This window comes from Pezoporus flaviventris, unplaced genomic scaffold (assembly GCF_033815535.1).
Source record: "Pezoporus flaviventris isolate CSIRO_AGI_PZ_B2104156 unplaced genomic scaffold, CSIRO_AGI_Pfla_v1 ptg000090l, whole genome shotgun sequence".
Lineage (NCBI taxonomy): Eukaryota > Metazoa > Chordata > Aves > Psittaciformes > Psittacidae > Pezoporus > Pezoporus flaviventris.
In genome coordinates, this window is record NW_026892638.1 from 2,223,129 (window position 1) to 2,248,460 (window position 25,332).

Genomic DNA, 25,332 nt, shown 5'->3' on the forward strand with positions numbered 1-25,332 from the left:
TGCATTAGGTGCTTTCTGGTTTCTGTATATGCCTGAAGTCCCATTCACTTAGATTCAGTTGTATTACAACTATCTTGGAGGATCCATAGCGGGCTTTTGTATCTACTACCCTTTCTGAATTAAGTTCTAGGGAAATTTGGACTTGATCCTTTTGAAATGTGTAGGTTCCCCCCCTACCTAATTTTATTTTCATTTAATAGTTTGTACTTTTTCTAGGCTCTATCTTTGTTTTGTATTTGTGATGCTACTCTTTAAAAGTAGAGTGCTTGTTTACCTCATGGCAATTTTCCTTTGATTATACAATCATCAAAATATTCCCCTCATACTATTACAAACCTGTATAGTTTGAGTTACTTACTTGTGTTGCTGCTTATTTTTTCCCCTCTATTACCTTGAAGATCATAAATAGGTTTGCACATAGAACTATTGGATTACTTGAGTTACTTGTAATTTCATTTTCCTATCTACACTGGTCAACAGAGTGTGATCTTACATTTGCTCAGCTTTACTTTAAGTTCCATTTTGCTGACTTTTATGGTTAAGTTTCTCTATTGCAATTCATCAGTATTGTAAGAAAACCAGATAGAGTTAATTTAATTTCTATTTATGTGAAGTTTCTGGATTTGTATCAGATTGGATGTCATCAAATAGATGTTTTGTAGGTATGTTTAGAAGTGGTATAAGCAGGTGCTTTTTAAAAAAGTATGCAAAAGCTAAATGGTCTGTTATGTGAAGACTTGTCACTTCAGAATTATTTCTATTAGAGAAATAAACATACGGGTTACTCAGTTTCAAGTCACGTTCTAAGGTACAAGAGTCACTCTAGCGTGAGAGATGCACTACAAAATTTTATATTGAGACTGAAGAGCTTTAACATTTTGAAATAGCTTTCTACTTCTAACCTATTGAAACAGATAAGCCCTATTACCAGGATTGCTAAAAATAATTCTAATAATCTAATAGTAAGTAGAACTTAACAGTTTGTAAATATATATTAAGCAGAAGAGTGAAAAGCTTCAAACCAAATATGTAATTAAGCATCTGCATTAGAGAGTATGAAATAGCAGATTGAAGCCTGTCTGCAGCTGTCCTGAAAGGGAATGCAGAGAGAGTGGATTAGTCTGAAGAGTCGTAATAGAAAAAGAACATGATATGCTGTGGCATTAAGGGATTTGCATATATTGCATATAGTTAAGTAAGAGCAATCATTTAACATCTGAAATTAAGACACAAAATGATTGCTGTTGGAATCACAAGCACTTAGATAAAGGAAATCCATGGCTTGAGAAGTCTTGAACTTCCAAAGAGTCGTGCAAAATTTTTATTTTAGTTAACATGGAGGCTATCTTACATGTTTGCTGGAAAACAGTACCCATTGACTTTTTCAGATGTCTGAACAATTGACTGTTTTACTCCTTTAACCACTAAGATCTACACCTTAAAAATTTCCTACTCCATAAATTCTGGGCATATTGTTCCACCACTTCAAGCACTGTTTAGAGAAAAGAAGGAATATTTGTTACAGAGGAATATTATTTTGTGGTAGTTCTTTATGTAAGGATCATTGAATCATAAAATCAGGATGGTTTGTGTTGGAAGGAGCTTTTAAAGGTCATCTAGTTCCAATCCCCCTGCCATGGGCAGGGACATCTTCCACTAGACCAGGATGCTCAAAGCCTCACCAAGCCTGGTGTTGAACACTTCCAGGAATGGAGTATCCACAGTTTCTCTGGACAACCTGTTCCAGTGTATCACCACCCTCACAGTAAAGAATTTCTTAATATCTAACCTAAATCAACCCTCTTTCAGTTTAAAGCTGTTTTAATTTCATTTAAAGCCCAAGCGAACTGGTTAATATTTAAGGATCACCACCTCAGAGCTCAGTAGCAATGCATCCCGACAAAGAGGAAGGCAGGCAAAAATGCCAGGAAGCCTGTGTGGATGAACAAGGATCTTCTGAACAAACTCAGACACACAAGAAAACCTACAGTTAGAGGAAGCAAGGATGCATAGCCTGGAAAGAATACAGAGAAATTGTCTGAGCAGCCATGGATTAGGTTCTGAACGTGAAAGCCCTGATAGAATTAAATCTGACCGGGGCATTAAAGGCAACAAGAAAAACATCTGTAAGTATGTTGGCAATAAAAAAAAAGGCTAGGAAAATGTGAGTCTTCTCCAGAAGGTAACAGATCTGGTTATATGGAGAAAGCTGAGGTACTCAACAATGACATTTTGCCTTAGTCTTTCACCAGCAAGAGCTCCAGCCACACCACCCAAGCCACAGAAGACTAGGGACTGGGAGAGTGAAAACCCACCTGCTGTAGGAAAAGGTCTAAGGAACCTGAAGATGTGTAAGTCCGTGGGACCTGGTGACATGCATCACAGGTTGTAGGGGAACTGGCAGATTAGGTGGCTAAGACACTGTCCGTCACTGGAACAGTTTGCTCAGAGAAGCTGTGGATGCCTGATGACAGGAATTGTTCAAGGTCAGGTTGGACAGGGCTTTGAGCAACCTGGTTGTTCAGTGGAAGGTGTCCCTAACCATGGCAGGGGGTTTGGAACTAGGTGACCTTTAAAAGTGCCTTCCAACACATACCATCCTATGATTTTATGTTTCTATTACCTACTGTACAAAGAGAGACAAGAAATATGAAAAAGAAAATAGACAGGAAAATACATGGAAACGGGTATCATTGGCAGCTGCAATAAGTTCATCATGGAATGGATCTCCTGGGGGGGGGAGGAGAGGGATTGTGAAGAGTCTGCGAGGCAATTAGGACAAAATTCAAGGTTATTATAATGGGAAAGAATAAGCTAATGTTGCAATTCAGAGACCAGCTTATTATAGCAGTTTATTGATAGAAGGAGAATATTATTTTAAGCAGTGGCTTTTGAATGCTCTTCAGAAGAATTACATGGGTATAAGAGAGACCAAAGTGCAGTACAGTGACTTGTCATTAAAAAGAAAGGTTAATGTTTTTAACTGTCAAGACTTGAAAACTTTATTATTCTGTTGTTCGCAGGGTTTTGGTATTTCTGTGCATCATAAGGAAGTAGCTGGTAAAATGATTACTATTTGCATAAAATATTTCCAAGTTATCTACATAAAGAAATACACTACTATTTGATTGGCCTTCTCTGAGTATTTCTAGTATTAAGAGTGTTTACTGGGAAAGCCCAACAAGATTTATATATGAGAGATTATACGGAATTTCACTTTAAAAGTAAAAATTAACCATTTTATTTTCCCTTTAAAATCAGTCTGCTGTCAATGCAGCTACTGAATTTTGCTAACATTGACAAGCAAGTATGAGGTCTGCTGGATGGAGTTTCCAAACTGCTTTTGAGTACTGGTCTACGTGGAGCGTGGTACGGTATCCTTGCCCACAAAAGAGATAAAGCAGTTGAGCAAATATGCTAAGCCACTTGCCAAACTTCATCTCTTTAGGAACAGAAAGTGTATGAGCAATGTATGCATTCACAAGAAAATTTCAACTATTGGAAAAAAAAAATTCTGATCAGAATGAAGGAGCTATCTGATAAATGTCTGTTGCTAAACATCTCTAAACCAGAAAGAATACTGTAGTCTCCATGTCCTTCCTAGGCTAAAAAGAAGAACAAAAATATCAGTAATTCTGCAAATTCTGGATTGACCTACATTCTTATTAATATCCTTTGATGAAAGGCAAAGATCCCAGTAACAGCTAGAAAATGTTCATTGATAGAAGTTGTTCTGAGGGGACGTTTAACTGTTGTTCTTAATGAGCTTGTTGCTCTTGCTTATGTAAAGGGATAGTTAATGTTCCTGTGATGAGCAACAGTGTATTTGTCAGACTGTCCTGAGGGACTCTTGGAGAAAATGGTCAGTCTAGAAATATCCTGTTCTTATTTTAAGTTGGCTAAAAAGGCAGCTGCAGGAAAAACCTGATTTGCTGGTGTTGGTAACAATAAAAGGCAAAGGACATGGATGCAAACAGCATATTCACATAGACAAAGTAAAATTCTCTATCTTGCTAATGTTAATTTCACACAATGGGTCTTCTGTTGGATGTTTAAAATGATGTTTCACAAGGAAGCAGCAGCGGGAACTGCTTGTACAACACATGAGAGGGAGCAGGGATATTTTGGGGTGCATGAGACCCTGCAGATGTCAGGACTTCAAATGTTAACATCTAGAATTCCAAGCATGGAAATGCTGATGAGTGACCTCTATATTAATATGCAGTTAAAAAAGTCCAGGCCTTTAAGTGTTTCGTTGGTTTTTTTTTCCAGCTTTCTTTCTATTCCAACTACCTGCTGCAAGGCAGAGGTCTTTCTTTTGGAGACCAGAATTTTACAAAACAGCTATTTGAGCCCAGCAGAGTTGCTGGGGAATTTGTCTGCTCTTGTGGCTGTTTGAAAAGTGACACAGTTTGGATTGCTAGTATTTTAGCTGCTTCCAGATACTTGATGTTTAATTCCTGCTCTGTAGTAGACATAGAAGATGACAGCAACTGCTAGGTAGATAAAAAGCAAACTGGGAAGTTCAGTGAGAAAGTAGGTGGAAAAAGAATGACATGTATCAAATAAAATAGAAATCTGGTTGGTTCTGTTCAAAGCTTGGTATATACTTTTTCTTCTGACAGTGTGCTCATTGCGTTGTGCATCTTCGCGAATGTCTCACAGAAGATGTTTCCCTGGAAAGGAAGTGATGCACAATATGCTACGTGTGAATGGTTAATATGTTAAATATTTCAACTTACCTTTCTGTGGGAAAATACTTCATGTTGAAAACATCATTAATGTAGAAAAAATAAAATAAAATCACCCCATAGTATTTTTTCCTATCCCATTTTCATATATGTAGCTAAACTAATACATCTGTACAAAATTCTTTGAGGAAAAAAAACACAAAAAAAAAAACCAAAAAAAAACCACCCCAAAACCAAAACCCACAAACCAAAACATTCCAGTACTTTTCTGTATACAGGACAGTGCCTTTTTAAATAAAGCAGTATACTACTGTAGTACAGAGAAGAAAAGTAGAGAGAAAAAACTAATCAAGCTGGACATCTTTGATTCTATAGATCTTAAATGGGAAAGTGCCTGTTTCATTATTCCCAGACTCAGCACATCTTACTCCCAGTGCCTAAACCACTACAGAACTGCTTATATACTAGAAATGTTCCGACAATTCATTACTGTAGGGGAAGTTATAACTTTCGCAGTGCTTAACATGAACGTAGTTGATTACTGAGGAAGCAGTGGCATTCTTTCTCCCCTTCAGTCTTATTTACCTCTATTTTAATTGTTTTAGCTAGAGGTACCTTGTTTAATAATTATAGTAAGCTTCAGTGTGTCTGGTAACAGATGACAAGACACAGTAGGAAATCTGTTCTCACTAGATATATTTTCAAAAATGTGCATATAATTTATAATCCCTGAGAAAGGAGAAATCAATCTGTATACCGTTTGTTTTGTCAATATAGAAGGTCAATTATTTTTGGTCTCATCAATTATGGTCAGTTATGTAGCTCACAAAACATCTTTCTTTTTTGTGTATTGCAGGTAGCATAGTGTACCTGGGGATGATGGTGGGGGCATTCTTCTGGGGAGGCTTGGCAGACAAGGTGGGAAGGAGACAGTCACTCCTGATATGCATGTCTGTCAATGGATTCTTTGCCTTCCTTTCATCATTTGTCCAGGGCTATGGCTTCTTCCTCTTCTGTCGCTTGTTTTCTGGATTTGGGTAAGCTTCTCTGGTTTTGTTCCTTTCCACAATTTTTTATGTTAATAAAACTTTACTGTTTGTAAAAGCATATTATTTAATGTAGAAATATAGTCTGTGTCAGGAGTGAGAGAATTAAACAAGGTAGCTCCTGTACCCCTAAGCAACATAATAACAATAATAACCTGAAGGAGAAGAATAATAATTTTAGGGGAAAGACACAGACTGCAAATTGTGAAATTGAGTTTTCAACAGACTTTCTTTGTGAACTTGATTTATTTGCTTAACTCTTCTACGCCTCAGCTTCTCCATGTATTGTTTGTTCAGTCAGCAAAATAATACCCTCCTCACATGTGTACTGTAAGATTTCAGCAATATTTGTAAAGTTTCTCATGTCTTTGCACACATACTATTGTTTATAATACCACTGAATTCAATACTATAAAATTTAAAACAGGGCCCTGGAGTGTGCCAGATATTATTGCTCTCTCCATAAGAATGTTTTTTTTTGACTTTGGTTTTGCTTTACTTTTCATTTAAATAACTTCTCAGTTGTTGGAAATGTTTAGGATATTGGTAATGGTCAATTAAGTTTATAATTTTAAACTTACATGAGCAGAGATCGAGATACAGAAGTAAATTACTATGAGAAAGCTTCTACCTTTACTGCACCATTGGATAATCAAGAGTACTGTTCTGCAGAGCAGTTAGTTTACTTCTGGTAATTCCTTGGCTCAGATCAAAACTCCCAGTTACAATTTCATTTCACGCTACTACCAATTTTTAGGATGCTGAACAGACAGGATCTGGTGAGAGCACAGTATGCTGATTGTAAAGATATGCACATGAAGTCCACTTCTATGGTTTGTTGGCTACAGTTTATGTGACCACAGTGTACTGACACTGTTGTGTGATGTCTGCAGTTTTAGAAACCCCTTGAACTGGTCTGAAGTAGGGTTGGACTAGCCACTCAAAATACCAAAATGAAGTTACTACAGCACTAAGTATTATTAAACTGTTTTAGGAATGAGGGTAGAAGGGCAAAGGGAGAGAAGAAGGAGATGTGAGGAGTCTTCTTTCTAGAAGAATCCCCTTAGTCACCAAATTGTCAAATGTGACTTTAAGAAAGATCAAGAGGCAACTCTTCCAATTCTTAAAAAACTTAGAAAGACAAACAAAAAAAATCCCATCCAGCTACTTTACTTTTTTTCCATATTATAGGTCACTCTCAATTTCAGGTATTAGTTTTCTCTCTCCATAGACGAATCTTGCTCACTTTACATGACATTTTCAATGTTCCATGACCCTCTCAAAGACCAGAAGCTGCTTGTGTATCTGCTTATTGGGTTATATACTGACCAATTCATGAGGGCAGTACTGGACCCTTGTGCCACAAAGGTTTGTCTATTGTGAGGCAGGTTTGTGACACTGTCAGTTTCCCAGATTTTCCCCCTTGGGACATATGACAAAATGTGTATTTGTCATGCCTCATGCTAAACTTGCCTGCAGGGTCTCCTCATCACCTATACCTGTTGCTTTTCCAGTAACATGCAGTTCCTATAGTTTTACTTGTGATAAATGTACGTCCTGGATTAGGAAGCATGTTCTATTGTGTACCCAGTTTATGATTTGAAAGAACAAGCCCTTCAGATCTTTATCTTCCACTTGTTTTGGTCTCCACTTGTCTGAAACTCTCCTACCTCATCTTTGAGAACTGCATCAATTGGTAATAGATAATTTGGCAACTACATTTTAAATGCCCACCCCCCCAAAAAAAAAAAAAAAATCAACAAAACCCCAACCAAACATAAAAGAGAACAACCAGACAATGACAACAAGAACCCAAGACACGATGAACTACAAAGTCATTCCTTGTCCTGGTTTCAGCTGGTATAGAGTTAATTCTTTCTTAGTGCTTAGTTGCTGGCTGGTGTTAAACCACAGCAGTGGTCATAGCAATTGCTGCAGAGAAAGATGCTCGGCTGGCTCACATTTGCTATTTTTTTCAAAGACCAGACTTCTGCTCAGAATAATCCCTTTCAGCTGGTTATCAGAGTAGCATTATAAAAACCATGAGGTTTCTAGAACTCGATCTGTGCTCCATACAAGGGGTAACGGGTTAAAACTTAAACAGGGGAAGTTTAGATCGGATATAAGAAGGAAATTCTTTCATGTTAGGGTGGTGAGGCACTGGAATAGGCTGCCCAGGGAGGCTGTGAATGCTCCATCCCTGGCAGTGTTCAAGGCCAGGTTGGACGAGGCCTTGGGTGATATGATTTAGCGTAAGGTGCCATGGCAGGGGGGTTGGAACTAGATGATCTTAAGGTCCTTTCCAAACCTAATTATTCTATGATTCTATGAGGGAAAACTCTTTCTTCTTCTGCTCTCAATGTTTGCTGTGATGACGTAGTTTACCACCAGACTTTGCATGTTTGGTGCTCTTCTTTTTCATCTGCTCACTGGACCTCAGAGGAGGCTTACTTTTCACTTAACAGCAGTATTCAAGATGGTATTTTTGTCATATCTGCCTTTCCTCTGATTTTCAACCCTGCCTTGGGTATGATCTTGTGTTGAGAGCAGCTGTAACAGCAAACAGACACATCATATGCCAAGCACCAAGAAAGGAGAGGCTAGAATGTTCCAGCTACAGAGACAGTAAAGCAAATCTTTTCACTTTTAAACACATATATGCTACTGTTAGAGCATGCATCTAACACTTATCTGTTTCCAGATACTTTGCATCAGCTGCTATGAAAGAAGCCCGTGTCACTCACTTAGAAACTCTCAGAAGTTTGTGCCAGCTTTGAAGCCCTATATTCTTGCAGCATGACAGGAAATTTGCTTAAAGGGATCCTGAGCATTTATTGCATTCTTTACTACATCCCATAGCTCACTGGAGTGAGACTGACTGGCCTGTAGTTCCCTGGGTCTTCCTTTTTTCCCTTTTTAAAAATGGAGGCTATGTTTCCTCTTTTCCCAGTGGGAACTTCATTGGACTGCCATGACTTCTCAAATATGATGGATAGCGGCTTAGCCACTTTATCCAGCAGTTTCTTCAGGACACACGGATGCAACTCATCATGTCCCATGGACTCACACACCTTCAGGTTCCTTATATGGTCTTCAGTCTGATCTTCTCCAACAGAGGACAATTCTTCATTCTTCCAGTCCCTGCCTTTGTCTTCTGAGTGCTTTGTCTGAAACACTCACTGGTGGAGATCAAGGAAAAAGTCATCTTTGAGTAGCTTAGCCTTCCCCATATCCTGGGTGACCACTTTCCTGTTACCTCCTGGAGAGGGCCCACAGTCTTCTCTTTTTTCACTGACATACCTCTATACCTCTCTTAGCAAGAGAGGTGGCTTTATTCCAGTAATTTTGTTGAATCAGGGAGCCCAAATGTGAAATAGGAATAATTGTAAGTAAAGAATTTAATTATGTGCTTTAAATGCAGAATAGTATTGTTACTCACATTGAAGAGGAGCTTTTTGAAGAGCCAAAGAATTATCTGGATAATTTCATATAATTCAAAGTCAGTAAAATATTAAGAAGTGTTCAGAAGATATCATTTAGATGTATAGAGTTTAAACTGGTCTGTTATCTGCCAGATAATATAAAAATAGACTAAGAAGCATAAAAAATAAAAACATTATCTGATAGAAGTTTTTATTTATAAAAAATACTATGAAACAGGTTCTTAGGTTTTATTTGCAGTCAAAATGTGTTTATACAAGTAAACTGCTCAGAGAAAAAACTCCCTTCAAATACTTATGCTGCATCTCAAAAACTGATGGCTAGTAAAAATTTTGCATGCAAAAAATTGTTTAGAATTCAAAACAGTCTCAATAATACTAAGATACTGCTGGATAAAGGATATTGAGGGATAAGAAAGGTAAACTTAAGCTAGTGAAAAGAATAAAGGAATGTTGAACAATATGCAAAATCATTTCCTTTTACAGAAAATAATATCATAGCTGTGATTCTTCGATTGATTAATCAAAATTCAAAAGGAACTTGAACCCAAAAGGCTGGTAAAGGTCTAAGAGGGCTTTAGACATGGTTTCCTACTGTCGTGGTTTAAACACAGTTGGGGTTTGGGTAGCCGCTGTACTTGTCACTGGAGTAGCTGCGCTGTCTGTTGCTTTGCCATCAGATCCAGGGATATTTTTTTTCTTTCTGAAGGTGCTTGATGGTGTTGAACAGGGTTCTGTAAGCATAGGCCAAGCCCCAGCATGTTGCCATGATTTGTCCCTCTCTGGTATGACCAGGATGACAACACACCTCATTTAAATGTTTTATTAATTCTTCTTTATTTTGCACTTGTTCAGTGGTGAAGTTCCAAAGCACTGGAGGGGGGCCCACTGGCCTAGATGCTTGCCCATCCTATCCCACACACTATTCGTGACTATGCAGCCTCAGGGAAAACCTCTTCATCCTCCTATATCATCATCAAACCCTGGACAAGGCCTAAACCCAACTCTGCTTAACTCTTGAGACCAGACAAAATGGTCGTGGGTAAAACACTCTGTATACGTGCCAACATCGTGATCCCCATTACAATCAGCAGGCAGCTCTCAAGGGTACCTAAAAGCCACTCAAAACCTTCAGAACTCTCAAATGATGCTGTAAACGGTCTGGGGGGGGGGGGGGGGGGGACAGGGAACGTAAGGGAATGTCTCCTTCACGGGCTGACCACCCGAGGAGGGGAAAAAAGATGTGTAATTGCTAAACGCTTCTATTTTATACCTCCCAAAGTATAGAGGTGATGAACACACTGGGGACGCAAGCCAGATCAATTTCATGATCAATGATTCTATTGTATTACAAGTCAATACCATAAAGCACAATGAAACAAGAACCTTAGCCCAAGGCCCCCAGCCGATAAACACTAACACAGCAAATACCGGCTGTAAGTAAGGTACGACATGCTGAAACTCTGAGATCAAGAGCGACAGCTTTGAGAGCCAATAAATCAGCATTGTGACAAATGACTATTAATCCAAACCAATGAATGCTTATCACAAATATGATTAGACACCCTCCGGTCAGATCTGTCGTTATCTCAACACTTCGTGCCCCATGTTGGGTGCCAAAAAGAACTGTCATGGTTTAAGCCTAATCGGCAGCTAAGCCACCCAACCGCTCGCTCATTCACTCTCCCACCCCCCCCCCCCCCCCCCCGCCCCGCCCCACCCCAGGGGGATGGGGAGGAGAATCCAAAGAATGTAACTCCCACGGGTTGAGATAAGAACAGTCCAGTAACTAAGGTATAACACAAACCAATGCTGCTGCCACCAGTAATAATAATGATAAGGGAAATGACAAGGGGAGAGAATACAACCACTCACCACCAGCTGACCAATACTCAGCCCGACCCAAGCAGTGATCTAACCTTTCCAGGTGACTGCCCCCAGTCTATATACTGGGCATGACGTGCTGTGGTATGGAATACCTCTTTGGCTAGTTTGGGTCAGGTGTCCTGTCTCTACTTCCTCCTGGCTTCCCCTCTTCCCTGGCAGAGCATGAGGCTCACAAAGTCCTTGGTCAGAGTAAACATTACTGAGCAGCAACTAAAACATTGCTGTTATCAGCTCTGTTCCCAGGCTGAAAGTCAGAAACACAGCACTGCACCAGCTACTAAGAAAGAGAAAAAATAACTGCTACTGCTGAACCCAGGACACCTACAAAGGAAAAAGACCTAGACAATAAACTGTGAGCTGTATTTATCAGCGCCCATGTGGGAAATGTGCAAAGATTTATCATCAAAAAGCACATTGTTACATCTGTCTTTGAAATTGTCAAAGGTTTCTCTAATACTAGAACATGATTCATAACATCACTGTTAACTTGAATGGAACCAGAGTTGTTGCCTATTTTACATTGCCACTGTGAGGTATTACTCACAGATGCAGTTAACTTATGTAACTAAAAGCTATAAAAAAGCCTTTTTCCTGCCCACTGCCCTTTGTGAATAACTGTCTCTCTTGAGATATACTATCATACAATGTTTCTTTTCTAGAATATACTTCACTGAATTGGAGATTCACCTTCAGACAGCTTTCCTAACCCTCCTTCAGAAATACCTCTAAAGCTGCTTGCAGTACTCCTTCTATGTTACTAGGATCTGCTAAAGATTGCTGGTGTCAATGTAGTAACACCAAACTCATCATTTAGATCTTTCATTGAATTCTTCACATTCTTATGTGAATCAATAGTTAGCAAAAAATCCAAAACCATGGTTGTAGTTTTTTGTAACTAGCAGTTTTGAGGTGATTGCTTGTGTAAATCCACCCATGCTGACTTTTAATACTATTTTCATATATCATGTGTAGTGTCAAGAAACTATTCCTATTGTATATCCCCTTCTTTTAATGGCCAAGACAGGAAGGACATACAAGCAGCCCAAATGCATAACTGTAAAATGTTCCAGCAGGGGTATGGACCATGTGGACACAACACAAGATGGTTGACCTGGAACAAGCAGTTGCCTTCAAGAACTTTTGATCTAGACCAACAGGCTGCTTTTGTAACTGTGTGTCATCAGTATTTACTATCATGTTGTATTTATCTTTTACCTCTTCATGCCCACTTTCTTCATTTCTGTCTCTTGAAATACTTTATGTCCTCTCACCCTCACAAGGCTGTAATACTGCTGTCTCTAATTCCTCTCCAGCTCTAAGCTATCTCCGACCCATGTCTATCAGCGTTTTTATGCTGTGAGCTAATGAATAGCTCTACAGGTGACTGGCTTCAAAGCTGAAAGTGTATTCCAAAAGGGTAGACACACTTTTCGATCAAGCCAAGGAAGCAGTTGGAAAGGTCTGAGCTTTCCAAACAGCTTTGATCCATCTGTAACAGCTTCAGCTGTGGGGAAATGTTGACTAATGTAAAATTGGGGTAGCTGTGAAAGAAGTGATCTTTGATTAGGGTGTTAGAAGAGGACAGTAGCCTTATGAGGAGCAAAGATTATACAAAAGGGAGAGAAAGACTAGACAAGTGAAACATATAAATAAGGTAGAGAGCCTACATGACAGAAAACAATCAAAAGAAAAAGTACAGAATCATAGGGTCATTTAGGTTGGAAAAGAGCTTTAATATAATTGAGGCCAACCATTAGTCAAACACTGCCAAGTCCACCACAAAACCATGTCCCTAAGTACCGCATCTACACATCTTTTAAATATCTCCAGGGATAGGGACTCAGCCACTTCCCTGGGCAGCCTGTTCCAGTGCTTGACAACCCTTTAGGTGAAGAAATTTTTCCTAATATTCAATTCAAACCTCCCCTGGTCCCTAATATCCAATCCAAACAACCCCAGTTCCCTCAGCTGCTCCACTCCTCATCAGACTTGTTCTCCAGCCCCTTCACCAACCTCATTGCCCTTCTTCAGACACACTTCACTACCTGTGAAGGGCCCAGAACTGAACACAGTATTTGAGGTGCAGCCTCACCAGTGCAGGGGGATGATCACTGCCCTGGCCCTGCTGGCCACACTATTGCTGACACAGGCCAGGATGCCGTTGGCCTTCTTGGCTACCTGGGCTCAAGCTGGGTCACGTTCAGCTCTGTCAATCAGCACCCACAGGTCCCTTTCCATGAGCAGCTTTCCAGCCACTCTGCCCCAAACCTGGAACATTGCATGGGGTTGTTGTGGCTCAAGTGTGGGACCCGGCACTTTGCCTTGTTGAGCCTCATACCACTGACCACAGCCCGTCAATTCAGCCTGTCCAGATCCCTCTGCAGAGACTTCCTGTCCTCAAGCAGATCAACACTCCCTCCCAACTTGGTGGTTTCTTGCAAACTTACTGAGGATGCACTTGATCCTCTCATCCAGGTCACTGATAACAATATTAAACAGAACTGGTTCCAATACTGAGCCCTGTGGAACAACATCTGTGACCAGATGCCAACTGGACTCAATTCCATTCACCAGCAGTCTTTGGGCTTGGCCATACAGCCAGTTTTTTACCCAGTGAATAGTATGCCTGTCCAAGCCATGAGCATTCAATTTCTCCAGAAGAATGCTGTGGGAAACAGTGTCAGAGGCTTTACTGAAGTCTAGATAGACAACATTCACAGCCTTTCCTCATACACTAAGTGCGTCATCTTGCTGTAGAAGGAGATCAGGTTAGTTAAGCAGGACCTGCCTTTCATAAACCATGCTGACAGGGCCCTATCACCTAGTTGTCCCGTACATACCACATGATGGCATTCAAGATGATCTGCTCTATAATCTTTCCCTGCACCAAGGTCAGACTGATAGGTCTGTAGTCCCAAGATCCTCCTTCTGGCCCTCCCTGGATGAGTGTCACACTTGCCAACCTCCAGTCAACTGGGACCTCCCCAGTTAGCCAGGACTTCCAATAAATGATGCAAAGTGACCTGGTGAGTGTTTCTGCCAGCTCCCCCATTACCCTTGGGTGGATCCCTTCTTGCCCCATAGACTTGCATGTGTCTAAGTGGTGTAGCAGGACTAACAAATTCTCTTTGGATTATGTGGCTTCGTTCTCCTCCCCATCCCTGCCTCCCAGAAATTCAGGGGGCTGGTCAACCAGAGGACAATTGGTCTTAAAAGACTGAGGCAAAGAAGTCATTAAATGCCTCAGCCTTTTCTTCATCCATTGTCACTGTTTCCCCCTGCATCCAATATGGCATATTTGTAGTCCTTCTGAGAAGCATGCCTCTTCTTCCAAAGGCTGTGAACTTTCCCTTTTTTCCCGAGTTCAGATTTCTGTTTAGCCAGGCTGGTCTTCTTCTCTGATGGCTCGTCTTTCAATGGATGGGGACAGCCTGCTCCTGCACCTTTATAATTTTCTTCTTGAAAAATATTCAGCCTTCCTGGACTCCTTTGCCCTTCAGGATTGCCTCCCAAGGGACTCTGTCAAACAGGCTCCTGAACAGGCCAAAGTCTGCCCTCCACAAGCCCAAGGTAGCAGTCCTATTGAGTCCCCATCCTTACTTCTCCGAGAATTAAAATTTCTTATAATTTAATGATTGTTGTGGCCTAGATGGCCTCCAACCATGGCATCATCCACGAGTCCTTCACTGTTCACAAACATCAAGTCCAGGGGCAACCTTCCCTACGTTTCCTCACCAGCTGTGTCAGGAATTTATCTTCCACGCATTCCAGCAACCTCCTGAACTGTTTTCTTTTTACTGTATTGCATTTCGAGCAGACATCTGGTAAGTTGAAGTTCCCCATGAGAACAAGGTCTAGTGATTGTGAGACTTCTGCTGGCTGCCTATAGAATATTCCTTCTGCCTCTTCATTGGTTGTGTCATCTTTAACAGATATCCCACTATGTTGTCTGCCTTTCAAATGAAAACTTGAAAAGAACAATGAAGAAGATAAAAATCTGCAAAAGAGAATGTTCATAAACAGCAATATTATGATTACTAATACTGGCGAACATGAAAGCAATATATCTGACATACCTAGCTGAGCAAATACTGCAGGCAAATTCTTTACAATTATATGCTTGAACTTGACATCAAATTTTACTTGATTTTTCAAAGTAGTGTTGAGTAAATTTGGGGAATTATTTACTCATCAGGCCAGCTTCCATCAGAACAAACAGTACGGTAGAATTTAGGAAACAATCACGTGAATCTTTACCCCAAGGACTTCCTTGTTGTTAAACAGACAAGCCACACGTGTACCTGAAAGACAGCTTCTATACTATTCACAATCAAAATAGGCACTTGTATTTAAACAAGGGTAGAATGATAACAAAGCTTAGTCTATAGCATGCTGTAGTTCTGAAGGGATTTATCCAGCAGTTTTCAAGGAGAACTGGTCAATTTGGCTGCTTACTCTCAGATACTTCGCCAGTCTAATGACAGTTCTGAAAAGTAAATCAACAGATGTTTTTAATGGGACTTGTGGCAGTGCGGGTAAGGGAACTATTAATCAGAATAGAAATAAGTGCAATTTGGCAGAAGGGCAAAGGGTGGTGGGCAGTTTCCAAATCTCAGGAGTGTAACACTAAATCTGTGTTTTAAGCTCTATCACTTTTAAAAAAATTGCAAGTAACAAGGGACAACTTGCAAATACCATTTCACACAGACACTATATATTTAGTCTGGATGCTGTCCAAGTTTGAAAGGGAAGAAGACAAGGTATTTTAGAAGAACACCATCCTGCCTGTGCAATTAGTATTCTGTAAAGGTTTTTTCCTAATCATCTCTATTCCTTATATGCTTTTGCATTTCAAGCCCCTTTGGCTAGTGGATCTGCAAATATACAAAGGCTTCTATCTGAAGTCAGAGGGTCCTGAATGCTCACAGAAATGTTTTCATCCCAGCTGCCACACTGTGCAGTTGCCAAAATCTTGTGACAAATCACAGCTCTGAAGGTAGATTAGCAGACATCTATCATCGTTGTTTGTGACAAAGTAAGCAAAAATGTATCTTATCTTATTGTTTTCTTTCACAGACTCCTTCCCTCCAAAGGTGCATCGCTTAAATCTGCCCATATTTCACAGAACAATTATGAACAGAGAGTATACAGAAATGACATTCTAAAATAACAGCTTTCAGTTTGCATCATTTTCTGGGGCTGGAAACTGAACCTTTTGTTGACAAGTAGGATTAGACCAGTTGTTTTTTTCTGTGTTGTCATTTCCCCCTGAATAGCTGTTGCTTTTTTTTTTTTTAATCTAAAAAGACCCAATAAAACAAACCCAAACCAAACCAAATCAACAAACAAAAAAACAAACCTCACAAAAAAAAAACAAACACGCAAAAAAAAAAAACAGAAAAAAAACCAAACAAACTGAAACTGCATCAAAATGTTGGATAGGGAGACACCCTTCTTTGTGAATAAATAGAAGAAACAGTACAACTCTTTTTTTTTTGAAGTAAGAACTCAGAAGATGTGACCTACCACCCAAAACACATGTCATATGCACACTCAGTGGAAGCTGGACTATGTAGAAAATGGCTTTCACTAGAGACTAAATGCAGCTGCAGGGCATAGGTACCAGATAGTGGAGAAATCTGCATGCATGTGTCTGTATATGACCAAAAGCAGACAGAAAGAGATAGCTAAATCCTAAAAATGTAGCTAGAAAGACACTAAGAACATAATCCTAGAAATAACAGTAAGATGTAAGAGCAAAGTAATAATTTTGGGGCAGATTGTGTATATTCTTTATAGCCAGGATGGTGCCAAATAATATTTTAAGTCATTATTTTTTCTCCAAAAAAGAAAAAATCTAGAAAGCTCCAAAACTGACTTATCTTTTGCATGAAAAAGGGTAACAATATGCTGATTAATTCGTATTTCCTTCTAATTTTTTTTTTTTGAGAAAATAAAAAAAAAATATGCATTCTGGTCTTGCTCTGCCTACTTATGATGGGGTTTATTGCAGAAGATAAAAAAAAGCTGAAAAAGATTATGGCTGTCATTTGTGTCATTTTCTCCACATATGTAAAAATATGTGCAGTGGAAAAAGAGTCCTGCTGTTTATTAAGTGTCCTTCTTGTATATATTCATACGTATTTATTAAAAAAAGGCAAGGCTGAAGGAATGCATTTTGTTGTTTTAAGTACAGAGACTGATCCTTATAGAGCAAGAGAGTTTCTTTTATGGTCTAGAACCACTCAATAAAGTTTTGCCTCCTGTCAGTTTAGGCTGTGCCTTATTACAGAATCTGTTATTCTGGAGACAGTTATCATTTATGATCATCAACCCAGAGGTATAGAACAGTGGATTTTTAATCTCTTAAAAAAATGTTCAGACTCTACTCAGTTCTTCATTGGAGGTATAAAAACCCTGTATAGTTAATATGTGCATATTCACAGGATATTCACATCTCATAGATGCTTTTTGTCACCCTTTAGGAAGTAATGCATGGACTCATCTCTGTGATCTCTGGATAACAAGTTTATGTCCATTGCTTTGATTATGATGACTGAAGAAATCATGTACATGAATGACAGATGAGATGTAAAAACTTCAGGTTTTTTGAATCATTTGTATTTAAGAAAGTTAAAATCCTTCCTATGTTTTAGAATAAACATTTGTCTCAAGTCAGCAAGGTTTTCACAGGCCTTTAGTCTGCACGTACAGATGAGGAGTATAGTTTTATGTATCAAATTCTTTTCAAGAAATTCCATAAATTTTCAAACACTGTAAGAGCAAACAGCTGTCTGTGTCAAACCAGTTAATTGCCAGAAACCAATTTAATACTGTACCCTATGGGAAAAGAGTGCTTGTATTTCCATTAAAACAAAAGGTGAGGTCTTTTTACTTTAAAATCAGAGGCAACTCTGCATTTGATTTTATTTGGAATTCCCTCCTGTGCATGTCACCATCCATTTCACACAATGTTGGTGGGTTACCACAGAGGTAGTCTATTTTCAAAGCTATAATACAAAAATGTTGAGGATCAAATTCTGTTCCTTCCATGTAAATATGTAAGAGTTCAACTGGAGCCACTGAATTATTAAGGGATTATATGAACGTAAGTGAAGGTGGGATCTAGCCTAGATTTTTTTTTACTAGAAAGTGCATTCTTCTTTCCAGCTACTGGGTGATATGATGGTTGGGTTTTTTTTATGAATTAATTCAGAATTTGCAATAGTTGCTGAAGTATGTGAAAGATCCTCAGTGGAGAGAATTCAGAGTTGCTTTGATCTTCTTTTGCCCAAGTCTTCACAAGGTACCAGTATCCTAAAAGCTTCTGGCAGTATAACTCTGCACTTACGTAAGGACAGAAGGAAGAATTTACCAGTTTTTACCAGAGAAGTAAGTTTTCCATTCACACATTTAAGGTGTGAAGAAGTGCACAGCACACTTTACTACACAGTTGCTATGAAACAGAGACCTACAACTCTAAATCACTGATGTTGTCTGTATGATGAAAATACATCCTCTATTTATCCTTTAGACATTATTTTCACTGTTTAACCACGATGAAAGTAATATCTAGATTTTTAAGCTTCTCTTAGCCTGTTGAGGTGCTTGCTGTAAATGTCATTTACATCCGATGAAACAGAAAAACTGTTTTGTTTTTCAAAGCTGATGAATTGTTTTCTGTTTATTTGCATATCCAAAATAAACATTTTAGTTTGCTGGCTCCAAAATTCCTCTTGCATGTCTAAAAGGTCTATTTGTAAAAAAAGTTACCCTATTAAATTGGTCGCTATAGCCAAGGCTTCTTGTGTAGCCTTAGAGGACATTTAGGACATTGCATATGAGTCAACCCACCTGGATCGATTTTGTATGCTAAAGCAGCATCAACTTCCCATCCCTCATGGTATAGCTGGTTAATGCTGATAGGTAGGAGATGCCTTTTTTGCTGCCTTTGGTCAGGATCTCTGTACTTGTTATGCCCTTAAAATAGGGTGTGTTCTTTTCACTTGAAGCATCCACCCACTTCCTAAACCATCATCCCACAAACATTTGTACATCCTACAGACATACTCCACCCACGGGAAACTCTCCACAGTCTCACTTCTTCAAAATTGCAGCCTAGGATATTTTAAGGGAGATTTCATGAGGATTGTACGTAAAGTCTGAAATTTCATAAGCATAAAAACTGCATTTGCCTGAAGCAAACCTTTTATAGAGAATGTTTCCAAGCACTTTGCAGTAGGAAAACTACTAAAGTTTTAAATGTGATTTACTGCTAATTGTGTTACATATCACAGGTGGTTTCAGGCTATATTTACTACCATAGTAACTGCATTATAATATAAAGAGAAGATTCTTTTCTTCATGAACAATCATATGAAATGAAGAAAATTGTAACTTTAAAGAACAGATCATATAAAAGAACAGAAAAATTACCAAATATATATTTACTTACTCTTTTCTATACTTTTCTTGACAAGTGGAAGCAATCAGAGAAAAAAGCACGGATTTACCAAAAATTACTCTCTTTAGGTACGGTGTTATTACATGAATGATACTGTCCTACATGCCATGAGCAATCTATTAATTTCTGTCTTCTTGAAAGTGGGCTCCTATAACTCCTCATCAGCACTTTCCAGCTGGAAGACTTTGTTTCTGGTTCTGATAGTGAATTTTCTACAGGAAAAACAAAACAAACAACCCCCCAGACCACAACCCCCCAGAACCACTCTAATCAGATCCATGAGTACTGTATTTGGGCAATACTGTGCAATTCAAATCTGTGCCTGAGCCCTGGAGGATATGAAATCATATTTGTAATCTCCTTATACTTTGGGAACTGGAAAGCCCCAAATCCATAGCATCACTGAGGCAGCATGGCTTCCCCATTACTTCAAAAGAAGTTGCAGTTCCACCCTTGGTCATGCCACTTCCACCGTTCCTTACTCTGGACTTCCAAGAGAACCACTGAGTGTAACTTCTCCCATTACCTGTAATGGGTCAGTTCACTCATGAAGGTTTTTAGTGTTTTCACCTATGAACACAAATGAGATACAGCCCTTGTTAGCTGTGTATCTGTCACGGTTTAACCCCAGCTGGTTACTGTGCTCCACACAGCTGCTTGCTTACTCCCTACCCGTCCATGGAACGGGAAGGAGAATCAGAAAAAGGTAAGACCCATAGGCTGAGATAAGAACAGCTTAATAATTGAAATGAACTAAAATATAATAATATAATAATGCTAACAACAAGAAAACTCAATAAATGCAAATGATACACAGCTGCTGACTGATGTTCAGCCAGTCCCCAAGCAGTGACTGGGGGTTTCCAGCCAGCTCACCCCAGTTTATGGACTGAGCATTCTGTGGTGTGGAATACCCCTTTGGCTAGTTTGGGCCGGGTGTCCTGGCTGTGCTCTCTCCCAGCTTCCCATGCCCTCCTTACTGGCAGAGCATAAGTGACTGAAAAGTCCTTCATCGGGGTAAGCATTGCTTAGCAACAACTAAAATACCAGTGTGTTATCAGCATTATTCTCAGACTAAAGCCAAAACACAGCACTGCAGCAGCTACTAAGAAAAAGTGAACTCCATTCCAGCCAAAACTGGGACCAGGATCTAGCAAGAGTTAATGGAGGTATAAACCTTTACAGCACTGGCTGTAACTGAACCTGAACTAGCAGGGTCAACTATGGTAAACATTCCTTGTAAAGGTGAGAGCTGACAAGTGATACCTCATGAAGAGCTGTCTAGAAAGAAGTGACAAAACATCAGACCACTAAACAAGTATAACAACTCAATCCAGTATTTTATCGTTCTCTCTCAGTGTAAAAATAAACTGTATTGCTATGGCACTGAATTTTCTTCGGAGTGAAAAACCATTTCTGCATGCATATTTTCCTTTTTAATATTTGTTTTAATCTGTTTCAAGCTTCCTTCTTTTTGTTCCCGGTGCGACAGCTCCCAGATGACATCATAAATATGTATTTATCTTTGAAACTCGGTTAAAAATTCAATCCATGCAAGGTACTGCTTTCAAGTATGTAATCTAGTGTGTGAGAATATCTCTTCAAGCTTCACAGATATTACCTAGCAGGGAAAATAAAATCCGCAAGGACTCATCCTGCTGTGGAACATTTGACAACTTGCATTGATAACGAAGAGGTAAAGACAGTAGATAATCTGTAAACCAGTACTGAAAATGATACATATTTTGAGTTACTCTAATTTTTGTAAAACCGAGTTAAACTTTCTTTTTTTTTGTCCAACCAACTTTCAGAGAGTGTTTATTTTTACCATGTGGAAAAAAAAGAATATTTTATGAATGCATAGGCTTTTCATAGAAAACTTAAGTCAAAAGCCATCATGGGCTTCTCAAAACATGTATTACAAATGAGTAGAACCTCTTTTTAAATATGCAGTATTAGTAACATAGCTGGCATTTACTTACTTCTTGATTACCTAAAGCATGGGAGGTAAGATTTAGAGAAATTTCTATTATTCTTCTGGAAAATTACTTGTCTTTTCAGATAACATTAATGTATTTTGACACTTGTCAGCAGACTCCCATAATTTTAAGATTTCTGTAATGGTGAAAGTCAACCACTATGTGTAGCCACCTGTTCCAGCAGCTGACCCGTTGACAATTCCCTTGAACACTGAATGCAACTAATAGTACATACAGTTTTAAAGGAAATACGTGACAAAAATTGTCCAAACTTGTGAAAATTTCCTCAAGAGTTTCCCAATACATGGTGCACTTTGAGAAAAAAAAATAATTCTTTACCAGAAAAGCTGCTTGCAGTCTGGTTTTTCAATGACTGCAGCTATGGGCTTGTTCAAACTTCAGTTAGCTGTTACTCTCTCAACTTAATCCATAATCTGTATCTCCTTTTAGGATTGGTGGAGCTGTGCCTACAGTCTTCTCCTATTTTTCGGAAGTGCTTGCTCGGGAGAAACGAGGTGAACACCTGAGCTGGCTCTGTATGTTTTGGATGATTGGTGGCATCTATGCTTCTGCAATGGCTTGGGCAATAATTCCTCATTATGGTAAGAAAGAACATCTCCTAGTGACTTGTAGCTCTTCCACTGTGAAAGTAAAGATCCTGAAGTATAGTTTAAAAAGGGGACTTCATGTCTGCTCCCAAAATACTGACCCTGCTGTCAAGAAAAAAATATTATTCCTTCTGGTAGGAATAATAAGAATAGGTTGTACCCTAAATAACAAACAATGTATTAAAATGGTGAAACATAGTCAAACCCCATGTTTAGTCAGATTGTTTAAATTACTGAAAACTTGGACACATAAAAATACAGTTGGTGGTTGTGTTTAATCTGGAGAAAGTAGGTGTGGAGATTTGCATCCGAGAAAATAAACATTAAATTGCTGGATATCAAACTTGTGCTCACATTGCATGATTCAGAGGTCAAATGTCAAATACACATTCTTGAGAAAGAAGAGTAAGGATAATTAATGCTTACAGTGTTAATTCTGAATATGAAGCTATGCTGAATGTTTCATTCTTAGTAGAAGAACTAGAAGTCTAGAAGTAGAGAAATTGAACAGAGTGTACTGTTCAATCCTGTAAGGGTGCTGTAGGGGTAGAATGAGGACAGGTAGTACAGAAAGCTTGCAATAGCTGAAGTTATACACACATGCAATATAAGCCACTTTGTGAAAGACTTCTTTACTGCCCTGACATGGTTAAACATTATGTGGAGGTACAGATTCAGTTCTTAGTCTCTTGGGTTTGCCTTTTGCACGTGTTAAGTGCTCACAGGTCTCCTGTGACAGCTCAGGGGCTCTTAAAAATTAACCTCTGCAAGCACTTCTCTCTGGTAGTCCTCAAGACAGTAAAGCAGAGCTGTGAGTTAGCTGGCATCCAAAGCAGCTTTCTTTAGCCAAGCAGTGAGGTTTATCACAGTTGGATTGTGGAAGAGATGACAACTTCATAACGTTTGCCCAAAGTGATTGGAACATTCAGCAAGCTGTTGTGTCCAGAAATGAATTATAATAATTCAGACTAATAAAATATCTAGACTGTTGCATTAAAATTAATTTTTCCACAAACCTGAATCTATGTCTTCAACCTTGCCTTTTGTCTTTGAACTGCTGGAAGTAAAAAGAGTAATTATTGCTGACAAAGTATAATGTGGATAATTTATTTTTTGTCCAATTAATAAATTGCTCTTAATGCCAAGCACGTTTCACTTTCCTATGGATTTTTATTTTCCTTATCTTTGAGTGGAAAATGCAAACATTATGACAGATATATGTTGTTTGAGTTCACTGTAGATTTTATAAATAACTCCATAACCTTTACTAATGTGCTTTTGAAAGACCACGTGGCAGTATATGAGTGGATGATAATACACTTCTTTATACCAAGGCAGTAGCAGTAGAGAGAAAAGTTTTCTTCTTTCTTTAGCAGTGGAAGAATATCAGCAACAAAAATACATTCTGCACCTCTTTTTGTGTGTGTGTTTGTGTCCTGCAAAAATGTTTATGAAATAATATTAAGGCAATCAGAAAAACTAATTTTAAAAGACAGTATTCTTCAGTGTTGGCTGTAGAATCATAGAATCAACTTGGCTGGAAATGATCTTTAAGCTCATCAAGTCCAACTGTTACCCCAGGACTGCCAAGTCTACCATTAAGGCATATCACTAAGGGCTACACAGTTTTTGAACACTTCCAGGGGTGGTGATTCCACCAATGCCCTGTGCAGCCTGTTCTAATGCTTGATCACCTTTTGGTGAAGAAACTTTTCCTGATACCCAGTCTAAACCTTCCTTGTGCAGCTGGAGGCCGTTTCCTCTTATTCTATTCCTTGTTACCTGGAGGAAGAGACTAGCCACTTCCTCCTTTCAGGTTGCTGTGCAGACTGATGAGGTCCTTCCTGAGCCCTCATTTCTTCAGACTAAACAAGCCCAGTTCCCCCAGCTGTTCCCAATTACACTTGTGCTCCAGACCCTTCACCAGCTCCATTGCCCTTCTCTGGACCCGCTTCAGCACCTCAATGTCTCTTTTGCAGTGAGGGGCCCAGAACTGAGCACAGGACTCAAGAGGTAGCCTCGCCAGTGCTGAGTACAGGGGGATTATAAATCACTCTCCTTACAGTATAGTAAAGAAAGTTGTAATAGCCAAAAGGAGGGCTAAAAAGCAAGCTATGAACAACAGAAACAATCCTTTCTCACAGGAGAAGAAGTGGGGTTAAACATAATTTAAACAAAATTAGATAAAATGTATTTATGGATTTTGATGAGGTTGTAAGAAAGTTTTCACTTTGATCAAACTTTTTTATTACACTGTGAAATTTAAAACATGTGTCTTAGTTCATAATACACACCTGGAGTCACCCTAGCCCATGATCAGGGCAAACTTTATTGTTATAATGCTGTGCCAAGTTTTCAGGCATTGCCAAGGGCTCCCAGGGCAAACCCTGCTCTGGGTCTTGGGAGTATGTTGTCATACATTGCTGTACCGTCCTGGAAACAAACCAGGTTAGGCAAGCACATTGCTCATTCTTAAATCTGCTTTCCATAAGTAGGTAGATCTTTTCATAGGCATAAGAGTCCATGAGTAGTTTCTATTTCTAACCAAGTGTAATTGTGATTAGAATGGAACAATCTGTTTTTCTTTAGAGTAAGCGGCTTGCAAAGTGACGAAGATTTCTCTTTGTAGCAGAAGATTGGCAAGGTGAAACAGATCAATTTGTCTAAAGAAATTAACTTGACTAGCAATCAAAAAGATCTTTTTATCACCTTTTTGGTAGGTGGCTTGAGAGTTGTTTTGGTACTATTTTCTATTTTCATGTTCGCTCTATTCTTGTGTCCAGTTGGACATAAAACATATAAAAAAGGTAAACATCTTCAAACCTGCAATACAATTCCCATCATGAGCTACATTGTAGTAAAAAAGGCAAGGAAGTAAGCAGAGAGATGAGAAGATGGAGAGCTACTGGCTCATTTTGCAACTCAGGGCATGTACAGCATCGTTCAGTGTTGAGGGGGGATTTAATTTGTCAGCCTGCAGCAGACTACACTGAGAACATGATGGACTAAAACTGTTCAGTGGCAATAAAGTCAGAAAAACTTTTAACTTCCTTATTCAATGAGTTGGGGGGGGTGTTAAAGGGTTTCTCAGTGGCACATGGCAGTAGAAACACTAGAATAAAAAAGTCCTACACCAATGCTGTATTATCAATGGGGTTATAGGGCATGGTGAATGCTTAGAATCATAGAATCATAGAAAAGTTAGGGCTGGAAAGGA

At 39.1% G+C, this 25,332-nt stretch overlaps 1 protein-coding gene across 1 annotated transcript in view; it reads left to right on the forward strand.

Moving 5' to 3' along the window:
* The window catches only part of SV2C (synaptic vesicle glycoprotein 2C), a 107,776-nt gene that overhangs the window by 42,118 nt on the left and 40,326 nt on the right, over nt 1-25,332 (forward strand). The window contains exons 3-4 of the mRNA XM_061475780.1: nt 5,548-5,728; nt 21,958-22,109. Of these exons, the coding sequence (XP_061331764.1) occupies nt 5,548-5,728; nt 21,958-22,109 (333 nt within the window). The remainder of the gene's footprint in view (nt 1-5,547; nt 5,729-21,957; nt 22,110-25,332) is intronic.